Source organism: Coregonus clupeaformis, chromosome 19 (assembly GCF_020615455.1).
Source record: "Coregonus clupeaformis isolate EN_2021a chromosome 19, ASM2061545v1, whole genome shotgun sequence".
Lineage (NCBI taxonomy): Eukaryota > Metazoa > Chordata > Actinopteri > Salmoniformes > Salmonidae > Coregonus > Coregonus clupeaformis.
The window spans coordinates 25,292,962-25,318,343 of record NC_059210.1 but is presented as its reverse complement, the minus strand read 5'-3'; the positions used below and the strand labels follow the sequence as shown (position 1 = coordinate 25,318,343).

Genomic DNA, 25,382 nt, shown 5'->3' with positions numbered 1-25,382 from the left:
TATGGTAGATTCCTGTTTAGTACAACAGAACAATTTGATTACAGGACAAAAATAATCTTAGACACTCATGTTAAAAAGGTCAATGTTTGCTATAGAATTCAACAAAATAGTGATATTAGTTGTAACAAATGCCCTGGTTTCCCTGTGCTTATAAGGCATTATGAAGCTGTAGATCCTGCACATATTATTAATTTTACCTCTAAGTTACAGATAGTGAGATGTACATTCTAGTCTACTCAACACTATGTATTAAAATCCATTACAAATGCCAATCATCACCTAAAAACATATTTAACAGCAATGAGCAACAATCATTTGTGCAGTTTGGAGCCTTAGCTAGGCCTAAATACAATGAACTAAATCTCTTCGGCTGTATGCTGTAAACAAGTTTAGAGCTTAAACCTTCAAACTAAACCCCCATTCATATATGGTGCCCCTTCACCTCAAATACTTTGTCAAGGAAGAATAAAATTTACTGTAGAAGTACTCTTTCCACAAGAGGGTGATATACATATGCTTAGTTTACATAATAAGTGTTGATAGTATATAAAAGTATTCCAGCAGCATCAATCATTGGTTTCTGGAAGCGTGTCAAGTTTGACTGTTAATAAGGAGTGAATAAATAAGGTTTACAACTTAAAAACATTCAGAGCATTCATAAAAAAACTCCCTAACCTGATTTACCTAAGACACAGGAGTTTCAAAAATCTGTTAGCATCGACTACAGCAATACACCTGCCATGTGTTGATGATGACGTTCACTTATTGACAGGACAGCAGGCAGTGAGACAGATGTCAACAAAAAAAGCCTTTAGATCATAGGTATTCAGACTTTTTCAGCGGGGACCCCCTTTTTTTTGCAAGAATTTCTCGCGACCCCACCCCAGATCTAATGACACGACCTTAAAAAAGATACATTTCGATTTTTACGTCAACAAATAACCTTCAATTCATTACATTTTTATCTCTTATCAAAATGAAAGAAACCAACAAATACACTTACTCAAAATTGTATTTTTCAAATTATCTTTCTCAAAAACATTTTTATATTGTCCCATAAAATAATCTGTATTCTTCATTTTTTGTTACCCATTTTTTTCTCCCAACCCACAGCAGTTCCCACACAACCTAACTTGGGGTCACGACCCTGACTTTGAATACCACAGCTTAAGATGATGACATTGGAATTCTAAAATCCCTGTCATTTAAGTGAAAGCGTTTGGAAAGAAGATGCCAGCAGTATGACTTATGTAGAGTAAAACGTAAGACTTTGTTAGACCCAAAAATTTGCTTCCCAGGGTAATTGCATAATTTTTGTTTGAAGGGTCCTAGTGAGTCTGTGTGTACCGGTCAGTGGCCTGTGTGTGGACCTTTTGCAGGTGGCTCCTGCTGCAGGAAGGGGGTAAAAGAGGACCGCACAGTGCGACCCCTCAGGGGCTGCTGCACGCGGAAGTTGTTGACCATGCTCTTCTGCACCTCCTCCTCTGCTGAGGTGAAGAGCAGGCTCCGAAACACTGCCAGCTGAGAAAGGGATAGGAACAATGTGTTACATAGACCTGAAACTACTGAGTTAACACACCAAGCTGTAAACTGCTGGTAATGCCATTGATGTTCCGTCCCTGTTCTCCACTAGCAAACAAACACATACACACTAACCTGGTCATGGCTGACTTCGATGTGCTGCTTCATGATAATCCAGGTCACTGCCTCAGTCAGAGGAGGAGTGGTAAGTGACCCTGCATACGTCCAGTAGTCGTCAATGTTAGTAGGCAGTAGGCAGGCTGGGTCGAACCTAGTGAACTCAACAACACTGTCCTAGGGAGCGAAAACGGAACGAGGAAAGGGTCACATGGTGCTGCCAACCATGTAATAATAATAATAATAATAATCATTATTGGCATTCCCCATCCATAGTGGCCCCGTGTAGCTCAGTTGGTAGAGCATTGTGCTTGCAAAGCCAGGGTTGTGGGTTCGTTTCCCACGGGGGGCCAGTATGAAAAAATGTATGCACTCACTAACTGTAAATCGCTCTGGATAAGATCGTCTGTTAAATGACTAAAATGTAAATAATAACCTTAATGATAGTAGTGGCATGTAATTTGACTCATGGCCACTAGATGGCAGTTACAGTTGACTGTCTTCCCATCTCGGATCATATTTCAGAATGATTCATTTGTTTAATAATTCTGTGGGAGGTAACAAAGGGTGTTCCACCACTCAACACTCTACCACTCCCATATAGCTCCTACACTCTCCATATTATCTGTCATCACACTCTCCCCCTCACATACCATTGCCATACAAACGTGTGCACCACCTGAGACTTGTCCAGATTGCCCAACTGAGTCGTACAGTACATTGACTATTTACGTTAAGCTTGGGCTTAACAGAAACTCAGAGGCATATACCACCTGCTTGAAATGTGCTCTTTGAAACCTTGGTAAAAAAATAAATATTATAATCACCTTCATGGTTTAAGTGGTCAATCATTGAACTCACCTTGTGTCTGACAGCAGGTAGGGCATCCACTAGTTTCTGCAGTCCTTTGTGTCTCTTCCCTATCTGAGGAGTAAAATAATCTGTGTCTGAGCACTGAGTCCATCTGTCAGGCACGTGCTGTGTGTTTACATTCACTGCATGGGGTGTTTACATTTCAATGCCAGTAAATCTTGAAATGGTGTGTACAGTGCCTTCGGAAAGTATTCAGACCCCTTGACTTTTTCCACATTTTGTTACGTTACAGCCTTATTCTAAAATGGATTAAATAAATAAAAATCCTCAGCAATCTACACACAATACCCCATAATGACAAAGCAAAAACAGGTTTTTGGAAATGTTTGCAAATGTATTAAAAATAAAAAACATACCTTATTTACATAAGTATTCAGACCCTTTGCTAGGAGACTCGAAATTGAGCTCAGGTGCATCCTGTTTCCATTGATCATCCTTGAGATGTTTCTACAACTTGATTGGAGTCCACCTGTGGTAAATTCAATTGACTGGACATGATTTGGAAAGGCACACACCTGTCTATATAAGGTCCCACAGTTGACAGTGCATGTCAGCGCAAAAACCAACCATGAGGTCGAAGGAATTGTCCGTAGAGCTCCGAGACAGGATTGTGTCGAGGCACAGATCTGGGGAAGGGTACCAAAACATTTCTGCAGCATTGAAGGTCCTCAAGAACACAGTGGCCTCCATCATTCATGGAACCAACAAGACCCTTCCTAGAGCTAGACGCCTGGCCAAACTGAATAGTCGGGGGAGAAGGGCCTTGGTCCCTCTGACAGAGCTCTTGAGTTCCTCTGTCGAGATGGGAGAACCTTCCAGAAGGACAACCATCTCTGCAGCACTCCACCAATCAGGCCTTAATGGTAGAGTTACCAGACGGAAGCCACTCCTCAGTAAAAGGCACATGACAGCCCGCTTGGAGTTTGCCAAAAGGCACCTAAAGACTCTCAGACAATGAGAAACAAGATTCTCTGGTCTGATGAAACCAAAATTGAACTCTTTGGCCTGAATGCCAAACGTCATGCCTGGAGGAAACCTGGCACCATCCATATGGTGAAGCATGGTGGTGACAGAATCATCCTGTGGGGATGTTTTTCAGCGGCAGGGACTGGGAGATTAGTCAGGATCGAGGCAAAGATGAACGGAGCAAAGTACAGAGAGATCCTTGATGAAAACCTGCTCCAGAGCACTCAGGACCTCAGACTAGGGCGAAGGTTCATCTTCCAACAGGACAACGACCCTAAGCACACAGCCAAGACAACGCAGGAGTGGCTTCGGGACAAGTCTCTGAATGTCCTTGAGTGGCCCAGCCAGAGCCCAGATTTAAACTTGATCGCACATCTCTGGAGAGACCTGAAAATAGCTGTGCAGCAACGCTCCCTATCCAATCTGACAGAGCTTGAGAGGATATGCAGAGAAGAATGGGAGAAATTCCCCAAATACAGGTGTGCCAAGCTTGTAGCGTCATACCCAAGAAGACTTGAAGCTGTAATCACTGCCAAAGGTGCTTCAACAAAGTACTGAGTAAAGGGTCTGAATACTTACGTAAATGTAATTTTTCAGTTTTTAAAAATAAATAAATTAGCAAACATTTCTAAAAACCAGTTTTTGCTTTGTCATTATGGGGTATTGTGTGTAGATCGATTAGGGAAAAAACAATTTAATCAATTTTAGAATAAGTCTGTAACGTAACAAAATGTGGAAAAAGTCAAGGGGTCTGAATACTTTCCTAAGGCACTGTGTATATGACGGTAGTGGTGGTGGGTTGCATATTGTAGGGATGTATCCATTGCTATGTTAACGAAGAGCAATAAATTACCTTGAGGAAGACCCCGATAACAGCCAGTCCATTCTCCTCCATCACAGCTTCCTCAAACCGGCTGTATTTATTAGAGTTCCAGTGCACCATGTGGAGCTATCGACAGAAAAGGCGGAGCATATGTAAATCAGAACATGTTTATCCACACACCCAGAGTCAGGTCAACTTTAAAATACACCCCAGAATCCCCATCCTTAACAGACAGGTATCAGTATCTATTAAATCAAACTGAGCATTGTCTGACTCCGAGGTCACATGTAGCTCCTCTTTGTTTTACTCCATTTCAGTTCCCAACAATGGCCCACCCTAGCCACATTCACACTGGGATCAGGAAAGGTTTACATAAAGAGAAAATGCAGGTTTGTCAAAAGAGGTTCAACCCAATAAGTAAACTGAGGATCCATTAAATACCCAGACTGTGGTACGCTCCTATTAGACACAGAGGGAGTTGTGTGTTGTAATCGTAACTTCAGCCTCTCTACACACTCTCCACCTGGGGAGTGTTGAGAACCCTGACATGGTCAGATTTTCACAGCCAATAACGACAGCTTGGCATGGCACCCTCCCCAGACAGACAGTAGTACAGTAGTACTCCCTCTATTGTTTAAGTGTGCTTTAGGTGAGTGGAACAATTTTAAAATAGATACATCAAAGGTGGGTCATGAGGATTGACCAGAATGCATTTCACACAGAGCATTCTGATTCTATATGTAGAGGAGGTTTCCAACAGCACAATCCCCCTCTGTCACGGAAATTCCATTCCAATGTCATTATGGATTGGCTAGGACTTCAGCACTTTGACCTGATGACTAAAAAGCAGTCCTTCTACCGTTCCATGCCACAGTCTCCTGAAGACTATAGCTCTACTAGACTTGACATGTTAGGAGGTTTTTCAAATTTCAGAGGCAATCAACAAAGTTGGCACATCCTTTTAAGGAAGAGGATGTGCGGTAGCTACCTCAGCAGGGAAGAGGCGGCGGTCCACTGTATGCTCTGAGCCCCATGCGTTGCTCTCCCCCCAATGGAAGTGGAACTGACACAGCCGGAAGTTATCCTCCAGAGGACCCCCTTTAAGTGCTGAGTGAGGGATAGATAAGAATAAATAGAACATTCATCAGTGTTGTATTAGAGACACATACAATACTGAGAATGGGAAACAGTAGCTAGTACATAAATAACAGCTGAGTGGGGGTTAGAAACATTTCAATGCCAGTAAATCTTGAAATGGTGTGTATATATATGATGTGTATATGGTCAAGTGTGTATATGACGGTAGTGGTGGTGGGTTGCATATTGTGTTATATAAACATCCATGCTAAAACATAACAAGTATCCTCTCTCTTCTCACACACACAAAAGCAGAACAAAAAATTCATGTAATTACAGAATAATAAGCCTATTGTATAATTGGCATCAAAATATTAATGTAAAGTCTAGAGTATATTATTAAAGCAGTGAAACAAAATATACATTTCTGAAATAACTTCAACTGAAAATGAGAACTGTCTAAACAATACGTTTCAAGACAGAGTGATGTCGAGAAATAAGCCTAGGGCAGGGCTAGCTCAGCTGGTAGAGCACGGCGCTTGTAACGCCAAGGTAGTGGGTTCGATCCCCGGGACCACCCATACACAAAAATGTGTGCACGCATGACTGTAAGTCGCTTTGGATAAAAGCGTCTGCTAAATGGCATATTATATATTATATTATATTAAAAAGTAAATCAAAGTCACATTCCATGTGGCGGGCACTGCAGTTTTAATGAGGCACATTGCAGAGCAGAAAGTCCTTACTGGATTTGTCGGTGGTGTCGTCGTACTCAACCAGGAATGAGTACCCGTTGTTCCATATCTGTGAACACGTCCTGGGGTCGTAATCCGGGGTCAGCGGCTTGAGGTGCGGATCAAAGACGCTCTTGCGCACCCGAATATCAATAGGAGATTGTCTGTTACCCCCAGGAGCAACGAGTGGTCCCTGCCACATCGGATGCACTGGAGTCAAAGGATGAGAGAGGATTTAAATCTAAGCTGACAGTAAACTTTGTGATGAATAAAGCTCAACCAGGAATTACAGGGCACTTGTGTAAATCACATTTGGTCCTATTGCTTAGCCCACTAAAACAAAGACAAATGCTGACACTTACTTTTCATAGTGTACTCTCCAGCTTCCTGCATTATTATTTGGCTATTATAGTCAAATTGCCTAAAATAAAATAAGATCAAATGTCTCATAAAGTAGACACGCAATTCTATAGACTGAGTTAGACCAGTAAGCCTCCTCCCTACATTCTGTTTAGAGAAATGAGGAAAGCAGAGGAGGAAAGAGACACTTGGGTTATTCCTCACAAACTAGGCCAAAAAAATACCATGATTTGGGGGATTTTCAAAACATTTTATCCATAGAACAGTCCTTTGGAGGAAGGTTTGTTGACATATATTTGACATTTGTAATGAAGCATAATTGAGAAATAATTATTCAAAGTTTGCATATTTATAACATTTTGTCCTTACCGAGGCCTCCTTTAAGACTCCATAATGTTTTATCTGTAGGTGCTACAAAGCAAACACAGGTATCATATTTTTTTTTTCCCGCTTGCTTTTTAATATGAGTAGTATTTTGATTTCAATAATTTTATACATTGATTTATGAATATTAAACATTAATATTGAAAATATACCATGTAAGATTTGGCACATTTTTCAATATAGTGTTAAACATAATATATTCTCTACAGGAATATCAAAATATTCATAAATGTATGTAAAAAAAAATGTTATTGAAATCAAAATACCACTCATTTCAGAGCAAGCGGCAAAACTTCATATGACCCCAATTTTTGCTTTGTAGCACCTACATATGAAACATTATGGAGTCTTAAAGGAGCCCTGGGTAACGCCAAAATCTCATATCATAAATATGCTAACTTTGATTCATTCTTTCTCAATTATGCTTTAAGATACAAATAGCTTTTTTTGTCCTGGTTTCGTGAGGAATCACCCACTTCCTTCCTCTAACTCGTATTCAATGGAAATTGCAGAATAAGTAAAATGTGGGTAGGCTACAGAAACTGACTCACAGAATGTACTGGCAGCCTAACAGGTCTACTCCACAGCAGGAAAGAGAGACAGTAGTTCAGCTCTGAATGGAACGTTTCTCAGATCTGCATCTTCTGGCGTTACAAGAAATTTAGTAGGACGTCCTATATCTGTACAATGGTCCTTTGGAAAATGTATTTTCAATGGGAACAATTATTTTCAATTAACCTTTTTGCTACTGTACCCAGGAGTCTAAAGTGCGACGAAAATGTGTGTCGCTGCTGTGTAACCTGCCGTTTTAATTTGGGAACACCAGTGCGACAACAAAAAAGTATTTTTATTATAATTGTTGTAATGATAAGGCTTCGCTGTACCGTTGTTTCCCGAGCGCAGATTCGTTAGCTTCATGCTTGCACCCTTACTACAGTGAACACTGCTTGTTTCTACTAGCACAAACAGTTAAAAAGATCTTACTCATATTAACCCGGGCAATGTTTTTTTTCTTCCTGTCGAGGATTGAGGGCCGCATTTTACATTCCTAAAAACCATGTCACCGGCCGTTCTAAAACTATTCGCTGGCCGTTAACCATTTGTTTTAAACCTTGTTCAGTCACGTTTGTTACCTCACTAGCTAGCTAGATAGCTAGCTAACAACCTGGTAACATTACCAGTATATCCATCTTTCTAGGGCATAACATGTGCTTCAGCTGGAGCTAGAATCAGGCCCGGTGGCAGGATTAACTCGGCAAGGGGGCATCAGAAATGCCTAAGGGGGCACAACTATTTTTGCTTGCTGATAACACAGGATGGATAATAATCGATAGTACAATTACACACAATGTATTTGCAGCCACGCACGGCTGTCTTGCCGCAAGAATACAGGCTACTGCACCGCTTTATAAACACGGACAATTCATAACCGGCTCAAGAAATTGCAAGTTATGACAACGCTACACAGCTACATACACAATACCCATCAATGCAATGCAAAACAGTTGCTAATTACCATAATAACACCTCTCCAAACCAATACAATGCATTTCCAATCGCAGAAAGAAAACAATAATGTACAATGCACTAGCAAGACTTATCGGTACAATGCAGCTACCAAGCTGTCTTCCCACAGTGCCGTACTTCGCTGCGTATGATAACAGAGAAATTAGTATTCCATAGCGAAGAGTTGTTTATGGCAACACTATAGCTACATCGTTACTAAACCATTGGTCAAGGTCTGCCCACCCTCATCAATGTAATGCAAAGCACCTCTTCTACCATATAAAACAACATTAAAACAATCTGATTATATTATAAACCAAACATTTCCAATCCAATCAAATCACAGAAATCAAGCCGTAGACTTGGCAGCAACGCCAATGAAGAAAATCACATATACACATATTTCTGACATTTGCCACGCATTTCCAAATGCTAGCAAATAACAAAATAATACAAGCCCAGCCAGGCTGCCTGTTCTTACCCAGATTCAAAAGAGTTGCAGCCGCCTTGATGCTGTGTTGAACCTCCTCAGCAGTCTCTCGTTCCACTCCCCACGGAATTTGCTTGTAAGATCCCTCTCAAATGCCAGTTGAATCAGCTGCGCTTTCCTCCTGTGCAACATGCTCCGTCTGTCCTCACTGAATACGTTTTTCAATGTTGAAAAAGAGTTATCGCAAATTGCAGTGGATGCTCCAAATGTTAATCCCAGCGTCAATGCCATCATCACAGTAGGCACTGCTGTTAGAGGCCCGGAGTATCTATCCAAAATGTTCTACGTAGTCCATATGTCTTCTCCAGATCGGCCGATTTCAGTCTGTAGAAACTGCCGTGCGACAGTAAACTCAGCTTCCACAAAGTCTCCTAAGATTAAGTCCAGCAGTGGTTTCACCTTTTCCACATCCATAAAGGTTTCATTCTCTGGGTGCAAGGCACACAGGACCTCAACAAGTTGGCTGTTTCGTTCGTTAAATCTTGCGGACATTCCTCCCAGTACAGCATCCAGAGTGCTGAAAAACAGTCTTTTACACTCCCTCTCATTATCCTCTTCTTGCTGGCCCTTTGTTGTTTCGACTACGTATTCTTTCAGATTACTACTCACTACTCTTTGCCGTTTGCTTGGAGCGGGGGTCAAGCAGGCTGAGGACTTTGTGGACCATGAAGGCAATCTGAAGCTGAAGCTCGGCTTGGAAACAGCTTTCAATAGGCCCACAGCCTCAAGTCGCACCTCTGTACCGTAGGTGCGGGTACTCTCAATTTCTCTGAGCAGGTGGATGATGCTGTCCAGAGATTTTATAATGACATACACCGTGGCCAGATGACCAGTCCATCGCTGCTCAAGCAGCCGTTTCAGTTTCTCTCCCGTATATTGCGCAGCCACAATTGGTTTCCTAAGAAACTTGTAAAGGGAATTACACACGTTAAAAAAGTCATCTAATGCACCCTCAGATGACATAGCGTGCACTAAGACTAAATGCAGCTGGTGGTTAAAGCAATGCACATACGGCACTTCCCGATTCAGCTTGTCCTGCACTACCTTTTGCATGCCCCCATGTTTACCAGACATCACACTGGCCCCATCATAACATTGTCTAAGAATCTTCTCAGTGCCAAGGCCAACATTTGTTAGCTCTGACAGGACCAAGTTAGTCAGCGATAAAGCATCACATTCTTTACTCGTTGCCATTGACAGTAGCCGCTCACAAACACGGTTGTTTTCACCAACGTAACGGAGTACAATTGAAATGTTTTCACAACCGTTTGGGTCTTTAGTTTCATCCACTTTAAGTGTGTACCATGAATCACCTACTTCCTTCACAATTTCCTCTGTGACTACCTCACTCATGAGCCCAATTATTTCGTTCTGGATGTCATGAGATGTGTATGTGGCAATGCAGGGAATTGCGCTTAAGGCACTAGCAAGTTCCTCGTCTTTCCTGAGCGTATAATGTAACATCGCCAGGAATAGTCCACCGCCCCCCTCCCCTCTTGCATCCATCGCATCCAAAGTTCCCCTGAGAGGAAGTTCGTTGACAGCAAGAAATTCCACAATGTCCACAATCGATGACAAATACATACGATTTCTTGCAAGAATTCACAAGTGTTGAAATCTTCCTTGCTTGTCTTTCTGTCCAAAGTACCATGCATTTCAAATGTTCTTTGTTTGATGCATGCCTCCCCAGTCCCTTGTTGCTATCATTGGCGTCTGCAGTTATTATATCCAGTTAGGGTGAATGCCTTATCGGCGTTCGCATTGGAGCCGATGTAACATTTTCGAGAAGGACAGCAGAAAGCTGCATCTGCCTTGCAGTTTCTTGCCAGTTTTCTCCCACAGTACAGGCGGGTTGGGTATTTCCACAGACAAACCTGCGCTGGCTCCTTATCACAGAGGTCATCGACTAACGGAGGCGTCGGTGCTTGTAATATCCTGGCGGTGCTGCTGCTAGGTTCGGTCTTGGCGGCTGCAGGCCCCTCCTCGGGTTGGTTACCTCCTATATCACCAGGCTGCAAGATGGTTGCGCAGGTGCCTTTGCTGCTGGGCTCGGCGGCCTTGGCCTTGGTGATTAGCGTTGGCTCAGCGGCCTTGGCCTCTGTGGCAGGCTTCTCCCCCTCCCCGCCGCTTTGATCCGATGCTGCCGTTGTGCCCTGGCGAAGCCACTTTCTAATATCCATCATGCTATCAGCTACCTACCTGACTGTTAACATTAGCTAAATTCCATACAGCTGCGCAGTGATTATTATTATTTTCTTCGTAGTACGTAACTTTGAAAGTAAACCTAAACGGTCAAATTGACCCCGCGCTTCTACTGTGAAGGTCAATCAATCATTTCTTTCAACTGGTAAAATGTGTATGACGTACGTATGCCGCGTGCAAGGGAGTTGCATGAATGAAGCATACACGGAGGGGACAGATTGTGGGACAGAATAGGGATACAAATGCATTTACATTTAGAGCCCTGACTGTACCTGATAAAATATTCTTACTACAAAATGTTTTAATGCAGCCTAGTTTCCCATCAAATCAAATTTTATTGGCCACATGCGCCGAATACAACAGGTGTAGACATTACAGTGAAATGCTTACTTACAGCCCTTAACCAACATTGCATTTATTTTTTAAATAAAAAAGTAAAATAAAACAACAACTAAAAAGTGTTGAGAAAAAAAGAGCAGAAGTAAAATAAAATAACAGTAGGGAGGCTATATATACAGGGGGGTACCGGTGCAGAGTCAATGTGCGGGGGCACCGGCTAGTTGAGGTAGTTGAGGTAATATGTACATGTGGGTAGAGTTAAAGTGACTATGCATAAATAATTAACAGAGTAGCAGCAGCGTAAAAAGATGGGGTGGGGGTGGGGGGGCAGTGCAAATAGTCTGGTTAGCCATGATTAGCTGTTCAGGAGTCTTATGGCTTGGGGGTAGAAGCTGTTGAGAAGTATTTTGGACCTAGACTTGGCACTCCGGTACCGCTTGCCTTGCAGTAGCAGAGAGAACAGTCTTTGACTAGGGTGGCTGGAGTCTTTGACAATTTTGAGGGCCTTCCTCTGACACCGCCTGGTATAGAGGTCCTGGATGGCAGGAAGCTTGGCCCCAGTGATGTACTGCGCCGTACGCACTACCCTCTGTAGTGCCTTGCGGTCGGAGGCCGAGCAGTTGCCATACCAGGCGGTGATGCAACCAGTCAGGATGCTCTCGATGGTGCAGCTGTAGAATTTTTTGAGGATCTGAGGACCCATGCCAAATCTTTTCAGTCTCCTGAGGGGGAATAGGCTTTGTCGTGCCCTCTTCACGACTGTCTTGGTGTGTTCGGACCATGATAGTTTGTTGGTGATGTGGACACCAAGGAACTTGAAGCTCTCAACCTGTTCCACTACAGCCCTGTCGATGAGAATGGGGGCGTGCTCAGCCCTCTTTTTTTTCCTGTAGTCCACAATCATCTCCTTTGTCTTGGTCACGTTGAGGGAGAGGTTGTTATCCTGGCACCCCACGGCCAGGTCTCTGACCTCCTACCTATAGGCTGTCTCATCGTTGTCAGTGATCAGGCCTACCACTGTTGTGTCGTCTGCAAACTTAATGATGGTGTTGGAGTCGTGCCTGTGCATGCAGTCATGGGTGGTCAGGGAGTACAGGAGGGGACTGAGCACACCCCCCTGAGGGGCCCCAGTGTTGAGGATCAGTGTGGCAGATGTGTTGTTACCTACCCTTACCACCTGGGGGCAGCCCGTCAGGAAGTCCAGGATGCAGTTGCAGAGGGAGGTGTTTAGTCCCAGGATCCTTAGCTTAGAGATGAGCTTTGAGGGCACTATGGTGTTGAATGCTGAGCTGTAGTCAATGAATAGCATTCTCACGTAAGTTTTCCTCTTGTCCAGGTGGGAAAGGGCAGTGTGGAGTGCAATAGAGATTGCATCATCTGTGGATCTGTTGGGGCGGTATGCAAATTGGAGTGGGTCTAGGGTTTCTGGGATAATGGTGTTGATGTGAGCCATGACCAGCCTTTCAAAGCACTTCGTGGCTACAGATGTCAGTGCTACGGGTCGGTAGTCATTTAGGCAGGTTATCTTAGTGTCCTTGGGCACGGGGACTATGGTGGTCTGCTTGACATATGTTGGTATTACAGACTCAGTCAGGGACATGTTGAAAATGTCAGTGAAGACACTTGCCAGTTGGTCAGCACATGCTCGGAGTACACGTCCTGGTAATCCGTCTGGCCCTGCGGCCTTGTGAATGTTGACCTGCTTAAAAGTCTTACTCACATTGGCTACGGAGAGCGTGATCACATAGTCATCCGGAACAGGTGGTGCTCTCATGCATGCTTCAGTGTTGCTTGCCTCGAAGCGAGCATAGAAGTGGTTTAGCTCGTCTGGAAGTCTTGTGTCACTGGGCAGCTCGCGGCTGTGTTTCCCTTTGTAGTCTGTAATAGTTTTCAAGCCCTGCCACATCTGACGAGCATCAGAGCAGGTGTAGTACGATTCAATCTTAGTCCTGTATTGACTCTTTGCCTGTTTGATGGTTCGTCGGAGGGCATAGCGGGATTTCTTATAAGCGTCCGGGTTAGAGTCCCACTCCTTGAAAGCAGCAGCTCTACCCTTTAGCTCAGTGCGGATGTTGCCTGTAATCTATGGCTTCTGGTTGGGGTATGTACGTACGGTCACTGTGGGGACGACATCATTGATGTACTTATTGATGAAGCCAGTGACTGATGTGGTGTACTCCTCAATGCTATCTGAAGAATCCCGGAACATGTTCCAGTCTGTGCTAGCAAAACAGTCCTGTAGCTTAGCATCTGCGTCATCTGACCACTTTTTTATTAACCGAGTCACTGGTGCTTCCTGCTTTAGTTTTTGCTTATAAGCAGGAATCAGGAGGATAGAGTTATGGTCAGATTTGCCAAATGGAGGGTGAGGGAGAGCTTTGTATGCGTCTCTGTGTGTGGAGTAAATGTGTTGTCTAGAGGTTTTTTTCCCCCTCTGGTTTGCATGTAATACAGGGTTTCCCAAACTCGGTCCTGGGGACCCCAAGGGGTGCATGTTTTGGTTTTTGCCCTAACACTACATAGCTGATTCAAAGAATCAACTAATCATCAAGCTTTGATTATTTGAATCAGCTGTGTAGTGCTAGGGCAAAAGCCAACATGTGCACACCTTGGGTTCCCCAGGACAGAATTAGGGAAATACTGAAATAGGAATTGTGACAATGAAGATCATAACAAGATACCAGTCTGAATTTTTTTTAAATGTCTACTTCCTTTACTGAATGAGCAATGCATTTTTTATAATCCACTCTCATGCATAGAGATAATGTGTTCTATCTAATTCTGTGGCCCAGTGGATCTTAGGGAGATACATGTGCCACAGGTTTCTCAGTGAGGTATGCAGGGTCATGGGTAGTAAAAATAGGTTGAACACCAGTAGGACTCCTCTCTCATAGCAGACAACATCATGTGGTTCTCACCATAAATCAACCAACCACAATGTTCATCATCTTCAACAGGATTTGAGGCATTATGCAGATTATAGAACCTCCATGTGTTTCCCAGCAGAAACATAACTGCTTTTTCTGTGCCCTAAACTGACTCATGTGCTATAGAAAAACTGCTTTTGGGTGATTCATCACAAAACCAGGACAAAAAAATATATATAATTTGGGGGATTTTTACACCATTTAATCCATAGAATGGTCCTTTGGAGCAGGGTTTTCCAAACTCGGTTCAGTCGTTTATGTTCACAAAAGGGGGGGAAATTAAATCACCCGGGGGACAAATTCCCAGTTGGGGAAACCTGCTCTATGGCCAAATCAAAGTTCCAGAATGGGATCTCTGCTACTTTTAGAGTTATGATCCAATTTGTTAGCATTACCTACAGAGTGAATGTGAAAATGGATTTTTTAAATGGTTGCCCTCTGCTGGTGATTTGCAGGATGTCCAATTATAAACTCAGCAAAAAAAGAAACGTCCTCTCACTGTCAACTGCGTTTATTTTCAGCAAACTTAACATGTGTAAATATTTGTATGAACATAACAAGTTTCAACAACAGACATAAACTGAACAAGTTCCACAGACATGTGACTAACGTGCTCAGCCCCCTCCCGTACTCCATTTTCACCCATGACTGCGTGGCCAAGCACGCCTCCAACTCAAATCATCAAGTTTGCAGACGACACAACAGTAGTAGGCTTGATTACCAACAATGACGAGACCGCCTACAGGGAGGAGGTGAGGGCTATGGGAGTGTGGTGCCAGGAAAATAACCTCTCACTCAACATCAACAAAACAAGAGGAGATGATCGTGGACTTCAGGAAACAGCAGAGGGTGAACCCCCTATCCACATTGATGGGACCGCAGTGGAGAAGGTAGAAAGCTTCAAGTTCCTTGGTGTACACATCACAGACAAACTGAAATGGTCCACCCACGCAGACAGTGTGGTGAAGAAGGCGCAACAGAGCCTCTTCAACCTCAGGAGGCTGAAGAAATTTGGCATAGCACCTAAAACCCTCACAAACTTTTGCAGATGCACAATTGAGAGCATCCTGTGGGCTGTATCACCGCCTGGTACGGCAACTGCACCGCCCACAACCGCAGGGCTCTCCAGAGGGTGGGGCTGCCAAACGCATTACCGGGGGCAAACTACACGCCCTTCAAGACACATACAAAACCCAATGTCGCAGGAAGGCCAAAAAGATAATCAAGGACATCAACCACCCGCGCCACTGCCTGTTCACCCCGCTATCATCCAGAAGGCGAGGTCAGTACAGGTGCATCAAAGCTGGGACCGAGAGAATGAAAAACAGCTTCTATCTCAAGGCCATCAGACTGTTAAATAGCCATCACTAGCACATTAGAGGCTGCTGCTGCCTATTGAAATCACTGGCCACTTTAAGAAATTGAACTCTAGTCACTTTAATAAATGTTTACATATCTTGCACTACTCATCTCATATGTATATACTGTATTATATTCTATAATATTCTACTGTATCTTAGTCCATGCCGCTCTGTCATTGCTTGGCCACATATGTATATATTCTTAAATCCCATTCCTTACTAGTTTTGTGTGTATTGGGTATATGTTGTGAAATTGTTAGATATTACTGCAATGTCGGAGGTAGAAGCACAAGCATTTCGCTACACCCGCTATAACATCTGCTAAACACGTGTATGTGACAAATAACAAGTTATTTGGATTTTTACAAATTATCTTTGAAAGACAGGGTCCTGAAAAAGGGACGTTTCTTTTTTGCTGAGTTTACAAGTAAAAGGAGGGCTGTGAATGGTTACATTGCCTACTATACCAATTTCTCTGTATGAAATGGGCCATCACATTAGAACTAGCAGAAACCCTACTCTGGAACGTTGATATGCCCGTAGTAGAGTATATACAGTGGGGGAAAAAGTATTTAGTCAGCCACCAATTGTGCAAGTTCTCCCACTTAAAAAGATGAGAGAGGCCTGTAATTTTCATCATAGGTACACGTCAACTATGACAGACAAATTGAGAAAATTTTTCTCCAGAAAATCACATTGTAGGATTTTTAATGAATTTAGTTGCAAATTATGGTGGAAAATAAGTATTTGGTCACCTACAAACAAGCAAGATTTCTGGCTCCAACAGACCTGTAACTTCTTCTTTAAGAGGCTCCTCTGTCCTCCACTCGTTACCTGTATTAATGGCACCTGTTTTAACTTGTTATCAGTATAAAAGACACCTGTCCACAACCTCAAACAGTCACACTCCAAACTCCACTATGGCCAAGACCAAAGAGCTGTCAAAGGACACCAGAAACAAAATTGTAGACCTGCACCAGGCTGGGAAGACTGAATCTGCAATAGGTAAGCAGCTTGGTTTGAAGAAATCAACTGTGGGAGCAATTATTAGGAAATGGAAGACATACAAGACCACTGATAATCTCCCTCGATCTGGGGCTCCACGCAAGATCTCACCCCGTGGGGTCAAAATGATCCCAAGAACGGTGAACAAAAATCCCAGAACCACACGGGGGGACCTAGTGAATGACCTTCAGAGAGCTGGGACCAAAGTAACAAAGCCTACCATCAGTAACACACTACGCCGCCAGGGACTCAAATCCTGCAGTGCCAGACGTGTCCCCCTGCTTAAGCCAGTACATGTCCAGGCCCGTCTGAAGTTTGCTAGAGTGCATTTGGATGATGCAGAAGAGGATTGGGAGAATGTCATATGGTCAGATGAAACCAAAATAGAACTTTTGGTAAAAACTCAACTCGTCGTGTTTGGAGGACAAAGAATGCTGAGTTGCATCCAAAGAACACCATACCTACTGTGAAGCATGGGGGTGGAAACATCATGCTTTGGGGCTGTTTTTCTGCAAAGGGACCAGGACGACTGATCCGTGTAAAGGAAAGAATGAATGGGGCCATGTATCGTGAGATTTTGAGTGAAAACCTCCTTCCATCAGCAAGGGCATTGAAGATGAAACGTGGCTGGGTCTTTCAGCATGACAATGATCCCAAACACACCGCCCGGGCAACGAAGGAGTGGCTTTGTAAGAAGTGGCCTAGCCAGTCTCCAGATCTCAACCCCATAGAAAATCTTTGGAGGGAGTTGAAAGTCCGTGTTGCCCAGCGACAGCCCCAAAACATCACTGCTCTAGAGGAGATCTGCATGGAGGAATGGGCCAAAATACCAGCAACAGTGTGTGAAAACCTTGTGAAGACTTACAGAAAACGTTTGACCTGTGTCATTGCCAACAAAGGGTATATAACAAAGTACTGAGAAACTTTTGTTATTGACCAAATACTTATTTTCCACCATAATTTGCAAATAAATTCATTAAAAATCCTACAATGTGATTTTCTGGAGAAAAAAAAATTCATTTTGTCTGTCATAGTTGACGTGTACCTATGATGAAAATTACAGGCCTCTCTCATCTTTTTAAGTGGGAGAACTTGCACAATTGGTGGCTGACTAAATACTTTTTTCCCCACTGTAATGTTCAACAATATATAGAATAATTTGCCAAATCAAAAATGGTATATTTTCTAGATTCATTTTTATATTCTTCAATATTCATAAATGAATGTAAGAAATGTGTTATTGAAATCAAAATATCACTCATATTTCAGAGCAAGCGGTAAAGCTTCATATGACACCAATTGTTGCTTTGTAGCACCTACATATGAAACATTGTGGAGTCTTAAAGGACTGAGTAAGGCCAAAATGTAATAAATATGCCAACTTTGATTCCTTATTTCTCAATGAATAATGCTTTTAGATACAAATGTCAAATATATGTCAACAACAAAAAAACAATCCTTCCTCCAAAAGGACCATTGTATGGATTAAAAGTTTTTTCTAGCACGTTATTTTCCACTCCCAATGCATCCACCCCCAAAAATGTATGGGTTTGCCTGGGACTGAAGAAATTAAAACATAAAATGCACCTCGGTGGGGCAGTAGTTCTTGACAAACATGATTTTATTTTGTATGATTGCACTGGCAGGCTCAGTCTGCAAGGCCTTATGAATGTGTAAAACAAAGACAGACCATAAACAAACCACCAAAACATGTCTGTAAGAAAATAAATACGCTAAGTAAAAATTACAAATACATTAAAAATTATGTTAAGTAACTGTCCAGTGAAAATTTCACTTTTAAAATGCTAATAATCTATTAACTCATACCCAAATAATGTTGTTGACTCATCCTATACTCATATTTATGGTCAAAGCATAAATCAGAGAAAAAAAATACTTCAAAAACCCCACCTCAAACTTGTATCTCAAAACAGACCATTTCAAAAATATTTGCCATTTCCTCAGAGGATAATGTCATGTTTTTGGCCGAGGTGTCTCATTAGCTGAGCTGACCAATCAGCTGTTTACTTGTCATTAATATTTGTATAGGCTTTTATCAACCTTTCGGATTTCGTAAGTGTCGTTTGTTGGATGACAAGTTCTGGTCCCTTTCTTGCTTACCAAGAGTAAACAACAATGGCAGAAGCAAAGTCAGTGTTTTTATAGCGTACCTCTCTGTAGTAATAACAAGCAAAGTAAGTTTCCATGCTGTGAAAAGAGTTGAAGGCTCTACGTTTAAGATACTCTGCGGCAGCACCTTTCGAATGTAGCCTACATTTCAACCAAACTACACTGCTGGGACCGGTTTACCTGAAGACTTAAAAAATAGGAGGCACTCTTCCGAAAACTTGGTAAATATATCTCTTTATTTGTAAATATAATCGTCACCTTTGGAAACTCACCAGCGCTGTGTAAATAAAATCAACACATATTTGCAACTTTACCCGCTTGCCTCCTGCTGAATCCTTACTCTTACACCTTGTAGTATGTACGGAAATGATCAGATCATAGTTAGAATAACAATCCACATGACTGAAGATAAGGTGCAGAAATACTACAATTTATTTAACTTTCAAAGTAATGTTTCACATCGCATGAAGAAGGCACGTCTTGGTGAATAGAGCTTTTGAAACTTCACATCCCTTCAGTTAGAAGTCAACAACTGTGAAAATGATAGAACACAACACCCTCTACAAAATGGTCAAACGTTGTTTAAAAACAGAGCCAATAAACACAATAAAACAGTGTATTGTAGACACACACAGAGCTCTATCAGTAGTGCAGAGCAATGTTTCGAACATTGCAAAAATAATACACTACATAATAATATGCCATTTAGCAGACGCTTTTATCCAAAGCGACTTACAGTCATGTGTGCATACATTTTTACGTATGGGTGGTCCCGGGGATCGAACCCACTACCCTGGCGTTACAAGCACCATGCTCTACCAATTGAGCTACAGAGGACCACAAGTATGACCACAAGTATGTGGACACCTGCTCGTCGAACATCTCATTCCAAAATCATGGGCATTAATATGGAGTTGGTCCCCCCTTTGCTGCTATAACAGCCTCCACTCTTCTGAGAAGGCTTTCCACTAGATGTTGGAATATTGCTGTGGGAACTTGCTTCCATTCAGCCACAAGAGCATTAGTGAGGTCGGGCACTGATGTTGGGCGATTAGTCCTGGCTCGCAGTCGACGTTCCAATTCATCCCAAAGGTGTTCGATGGGGTTGAGGTCAGGGCTCTGCAGGCCAGTCAAGTTCTTCCACACCGATCTCGACAAACCATTTCTGTATGGACCTTGCTTTGTGCACGAGGGCAATTTCATGAAACAGGAAAGGGCCATCCCCCAAACTGTTGCCACAAAGTTGGATGCACAGAATCGTCTAGAATGTCATTGTATGTTGTAGCGTTAATATTTCCCTTCACTGGAACTAAGTGACCTAGCCCGAACCATGAAAAACAGCCCCAGACCATTATTCCTCCTCCACCACACTTTACAGTTGGCACTATGCATTCGGGCAGGTAGCATTCTCCTGGCATCCGCCAAACCCAGATTCGTTCGTCGGACTGCCAGATGGTGAAGCCTGATTCATCACTCCAGAGAACGCGTTTCCATTGCTCCAGAGTCCAATGGTGGAGAGCTTTACACCACTCCAACCGACGCTTGGCATTGCGCATGGTGATGTTAGGCTTGTGTGCGGATGCTCGGCCATGGAAATCCATTTAATGAAGCTCCCGACGAACAGTTATTGTGCTGACGTTGCTTCCAGAGGCAGTTTGGAACTCGGTAGTGAGTGTTGCAACCGAGGACAGACGATCTTTACGTGCTAAGCGCTTCAGCACTCGGCGGTCTCGTTCTGTGGGCTTGTGTGGCCTACCACTTCACGGCTGAGCCATTGTTGCTCCTAGAAGTTTCCACTTTTCAATAACTGCACTTACAGTTGACCGGGGAAGCTCTAGCAGAGCGTGATTGAAAATGAAAAAAATAACATCTCATCACAGAAAATTGATGTATGCTTGGTAAAGTGTAGATTTTAAGCCACTTCTGCCAGACATCCTTGGTTCTTACGACAAGCTGGTCCGTTGGTTCTGGGCGGATCCCCTGAAAACAAGAATAAGAACACTTGTGCAGACAAAACAAATTTGCAGACATTCCATTTTACATCCCAAAATTATATCAGAAACAACATCTAGGCCTAGCTCTACAAAGGTGGTTGCACATAGCTTTCCCTGAACCACATGAACAGAACAGAGACAGCAGGCATCATGTCTGTTTAGAAAGTGATCTACAGTACCAATATCAGTACTATTTACAATCATTGTTTCTATAAAAGACAGTCAAATATTTTCTAATAGAGAAGCAAAACATTTTGTCCACAGCTTCCAAACCTAATTGAAAGGGTTAGGCAGCGCTACAGTAGATAAACAAAGAGTATGGTCTTTATGAGAGATAGCTATATTGTCGAGTTATAAAGGAAATCTGCAACCGCAGTAAAACAAAAGTAATGAACTTGATCAAATCGGAACTTTTCTTAATCTTATCTATGGGTAACCTGCAGTGAATGTGGCTCCTCGTTCTTCCTCATTGACCTGTAGCACCTTTCAAACAACCTCCCTGTTTACCTTGTTCGATACTGAACATTTACAGAAAAAAATATGACAATCATTAGTTGTCAAATCAAGGAAGCACTCAAGTAATCAATTTGGTATCACTTGAACTGAAGCACTTGTTATAGTTAGCTAACTAGATAGCAACGTGTTATATTTAGTCGCAGGTTAAACAATGCCATAACGTTTTAGCTTGAGTTTGTAGCTAACGTTACAGCGTTAGCTACAGCTAGCTAGCTGGTGATGGTAAATATAGCTTATGGTAAACTTACCTTCGTAATTGAAAAGGTAGTCCTTGTGGAATAACTTTTATCGAGCTTCGGCCTCTTAGTCGCCGAGTGGAGCTCAACAAGATTGACCACATCTGTCTGATCAACTTTTGGCAGGTCAAGCAGAAGTGGCAAAAAAATAACGGCCGCGTCTCCATTTTTCGGGATGTTGTGCTACGCAACTAACCACTGACCGGATGTAGCGGTTATGGGCGTGATAAAGGCCTATTGACCAGTATACGCCCACACCATTCTGTTGTTGGGGTATGCCCATACCATTCAAACACAGAAAAGCTGCTTTTTAACATACTTAATTACCATTTTTTGGAAGGAAAACTATTTCACACATATTGTAATTAATTAATTAATTATAGGTCATATTTAATAGAAATCTGGAAACACTGGACAGCTACTTTAAAGGGATACCTCGGGATTTTGGCAATGAGGCCTTTTATCTACTTCCCCAGAGTCAGATGAACTCGTAGATCCCATTTTTATACCTCTGCGTGCAGTTTGAAGGAAGTTGCTAAATAGCGTTAGCGCAATGACTGGAAGTCTATGGGTATCATCTAGCACACATAGACTTTGTCATTGTGCTAACGCTAGTTAGCATTGGCTCGTGAAAATACCTCGAACTTCCTTCTTACTTTCTCTGTAGCTCAATTGGTAGAGCATGGCGCTTGTAACGCCAGGGTAGTGGGTTCGATCCCCGGGACCACCCATACGTAAAAATGTATGCACACATGACTGTAAGTCGCTTTGGATAAAAGCGTCTGCTAAATGGCATATTATTATTATTATTATTTGACACAGACATAAAAATGGTATCCACAAGTTAATCTGACTCTATGGAAGTACATAATGGGCCGCATTGCCAAAATCCCGAAGTATCCCTTTAAGATAAACAAACACAGTAAAAAAAATGTTTATCAGTAACTGTTTCCATCCGCAGTTTTATTGAGAGAAAAATCATACATGTAAAAAAAATCAAGACAGCTGGGATGGAAATAGGTAGTTTCGGTACAATTTCATAAATGGCGACAATTTGTTTGTTCGACATGGTGGGATCTTTTTGTGCCTGTAAAATGTATTATGTGATAAATGGTTGTGGAAACAGCTTTATGCGCAAAAATTGATATAATAACCATTATATTTAAGTAAACTTGGAGTCACGTGATGATATAGTGTGTGGTCCTCCCACTATGACTTGGGAAACCATGCAGTTTATTAGGATAAAGATTAAATAAATGATGATGAACTTTACAGGGTGGTGAAAGTGCACAGTCTTTAGCTTGATGCTTCATTCCAATAAATATTGAGGGTCTTATTCTGGTGACATGATGATCGATGCTTGGCTGCCATTTGACAAATAAAAATAATCTTGCTCTTTTGTCCATAATAATCTCATTTTAAAAAATTAACAAATATGCCATTTAGCAGACGCTTTTATCCAAAGCGACTTACAGTCATGCGTGCATACATTTTTACGTATGGGTGGTCCCGGGGATCGAACCCACTACCTTGGCGTTACAAGCGCCGTGCTCTACCAGCTGAGCTACAGAGGACCACCATCTCATCATGTAGGCTATACCCTCACTGTATCTGCGAGCTGTTGGCTAGAGCGCACGTGCCAAGACCAGAATGGGCACATTCGCTATATAAACGCAGCATTTTTTGTGACAAAACCATCAGTAGAGTTGAAAATGTGATGGAAACCCATTTACCTTGTATTTTTTATTTCGGTACATGGGAATTTAACCACAAAAGCTATTTTTATGTGCACTGTCATCACTCGCAGCCTTTTATCTGCAACAAGTCAATTTGGTGGAAACACACCACTGGTGGGAAAACACCCATATTTTCTTTATGCAGATTTGAGAATATTCGCATAAATGTGTGGCCAATTGGCGAGAGATTTTCATGCAAATATTCTAAAATCTGCATAAAAGATTTGCATTCTCTCACCAGAGAACAGCTCGCAGATACAGTGCGTGTATAGCCTACATGACGACATTATGGACAAAATAGCAAGATCATTTTTATTTGTCAAACGGCAGCCAAGCATCGATCATCATGTCACCAGAATAAGACCCTCGATATTTATTGGAATGGAGCATCAAGCTAAAGGCAGTGCACTTTCACCACCCTGTGAAGTTCATAATTTATTTCAACTGTAGCATAATAAACTGCATGCTTTCCCGAGTCGTAGTGGGAGGACAACACAGGACATCCGTTTAACGTCCCATCCCATCCAAAAGACAGCACCCTACACAGGGCAATGACCCCAATCACTGCCCTGGGGCATTGGGATAATATTTTTGACCTTAAGGAAGAGTGCCTCCTACTGGCCCTCCAACACCACTTCCAGCTACATATGGTCCAGGGACTGACTAGGACCAACCCCGCTTAACTTCAGAGGCAAGCCAGCAGTGGAATGCAGGGTGGTATGCTGCTGGCATAATGAACCCGATTCACTCATGCAGAAATCCAGTCCCTGGTTTCCATGTATTGTTCGTGCACGCATTGCGATTAAAACAATTCCATTAACCCTTTAGTAATGTAGCCATCAACTATTTATATACATAAATTGGTAGCCATAGTGATGTGGATTAAAACTTTACAACGTAGCCATTTCCGTTACCGCTGCTTAAGAGATTTAAACAGTTATTTTTTATGTCGTGTGTGGAATTTGTCAGCTGGACTGAGTGACTAGTGATCATGGAACTGACGGTTCTAGTCTTAAATGAAATATATAGCCTCAACTAGCAAATTCAACTGTAATTCATATAATGATGCAAGCTACTTGAAAAGTGTCGACACTTACAGGCTGAAAGCACATATTTGCTTGAACATACAGTGAGGTTGCATCTTCTCACAGGTATCAAACGTTGACCTTTAGTTTGCTTGATGAGATGTCTGTGCAGATGCCGAGCAAGTGGCGTTAAAATCGATGAGAGAGCCACCATTATCTCTGGTTCTCCGAATACGCTACTCGAAGGTTGCGAGAGTCAAAGTTGAATGTTATTTATCCGTTCAGGTAAGACAAAACGTCAAGTCAACTGTTCCTCGTCCCCCTAGGTTTTACGGGTTGGTTTCATAGCTGTTTTCACTTAACGGGGTGTTGCTTTTTTAGGACCCCTTGTCTTCCACATTGTCGGTTGGCTGGCTGGTCTCTCTCGCTTGACTGGTAGCAACAAAATGGGCAGGTTTTCACAGGATTAAACATTCACGAACTGACAGTAAATTCCACCCGGTTTTACAGCTTTTCACAAGTCCTGTTGATGCGTGATCTTACTTGAACACCGCACCCATCGAATTTAGCTACCTACAACTATTTCACGCGCCGCATCAACGAAAATAACAGATTGTTTGTAAATGTATTTACAAAGCAACGTAAGTACGAAGAGGTAGCTGAGTGGGGGTCGCAAGATTCCCATCCCGACCAATCAGCTTTATCCTCCGAGGGGCGTTCCAAATCCACAAGCGGGAGACTATGCTACGTTCATATACGTTCATAGAATCTCGTAAATACGAGCATATGACTGAAAAATGCACTTGAACGTCCCTCCAACTCGTAAATACTTGAGGGAAACTCGTTTATCATCCCTGAGCTCCGACTTCTCCCATATGTACTCAGACGTGACCTAATCAAATTGTATTTGTCACATGCTTAGTAAACAACAGGGCTGCGTTCGGGTACGTTTTTACGTTCTGGAACGTACAATTTAACGGAAATGGAACTGTACTGAACGACCAGTTGAAAAACGGGGAGGGGTTGGGGAACGCTGTCGCACACAGTTTCTAAACCGAGG

The 25,382-nt window shown here is 42.5% G+C and overlaps 1 protein-coding gene across 3 annotated transcripts; it reads right to left on the bottom strand.

Annotated features, from left to right (window-relative positions):
* Window positions 1-25,025, bottom strand: LOC121531774 (carbonic anhydrase 5B, mitochondrial). Of its 3 annotated transcripts, none has more exons than XM_041837212.2 (7): window positions 24,395-25,025; window positions 6,124-6,321; window positions 5,289-5,407; window positions 4,331-4,426; window positions 2,500-2,562; window positions 1,657-1,815; window positions 1-1,521 (listed from the first exon to the last, which is right to left on the bottom strand). In XM_041837212.2, exons 1-7 carry the CDS (start codon window positions 24,534-24,536, stop codon window positions 1,351-1,353), a joined length of 948 nt encoding a protein of 315 aa, XP_041693146.1. In that variant the 5' UTR covers window positions 24,537-25,025; the 3' UTR covers window positions 1-1,350. The 3 variants fall into 3 exon arrangements, with proteins under 3 accessions (XP_041693146.1, XP_041693148.1, XP_041693147.1); XM_041837214.1 differs by lacking the exon at window positions 24,395-25,025 and adding an exon at window positions 8,843-8,925; XM_041837213.2 differs by lacking the exon at window positions 24,395-25,025 and adding an exon at window positions 6,474-6,769.
* Between the last annotated feature and the right edge of the window lie 357 nt (window positions 25,026-25,382).

Coding starts and splice junctions, on each gene's coding strand:
- LOC121531774 (XM_041837212.2), bottom strand. CDS start 24,536: ATGGTGGCTCTCTCATCGATTTTAACGCCACTTGCTCGGCATCTGCAC. Junction 4,427..5,288: donor GCCGCCTCTTCCCTGCTGAG/GTAGCTACCGCA, acceptor TTCTGTCGATAG/CTCCACATGGTGCACTGGAA. Junction 2,563..4,330: donor TTATCGGGGTCTTCCTCAAG/GTAATTTATTGC, acceptor TTTACTCCTCAG/ATAGGGAAGAGACACAAAGG.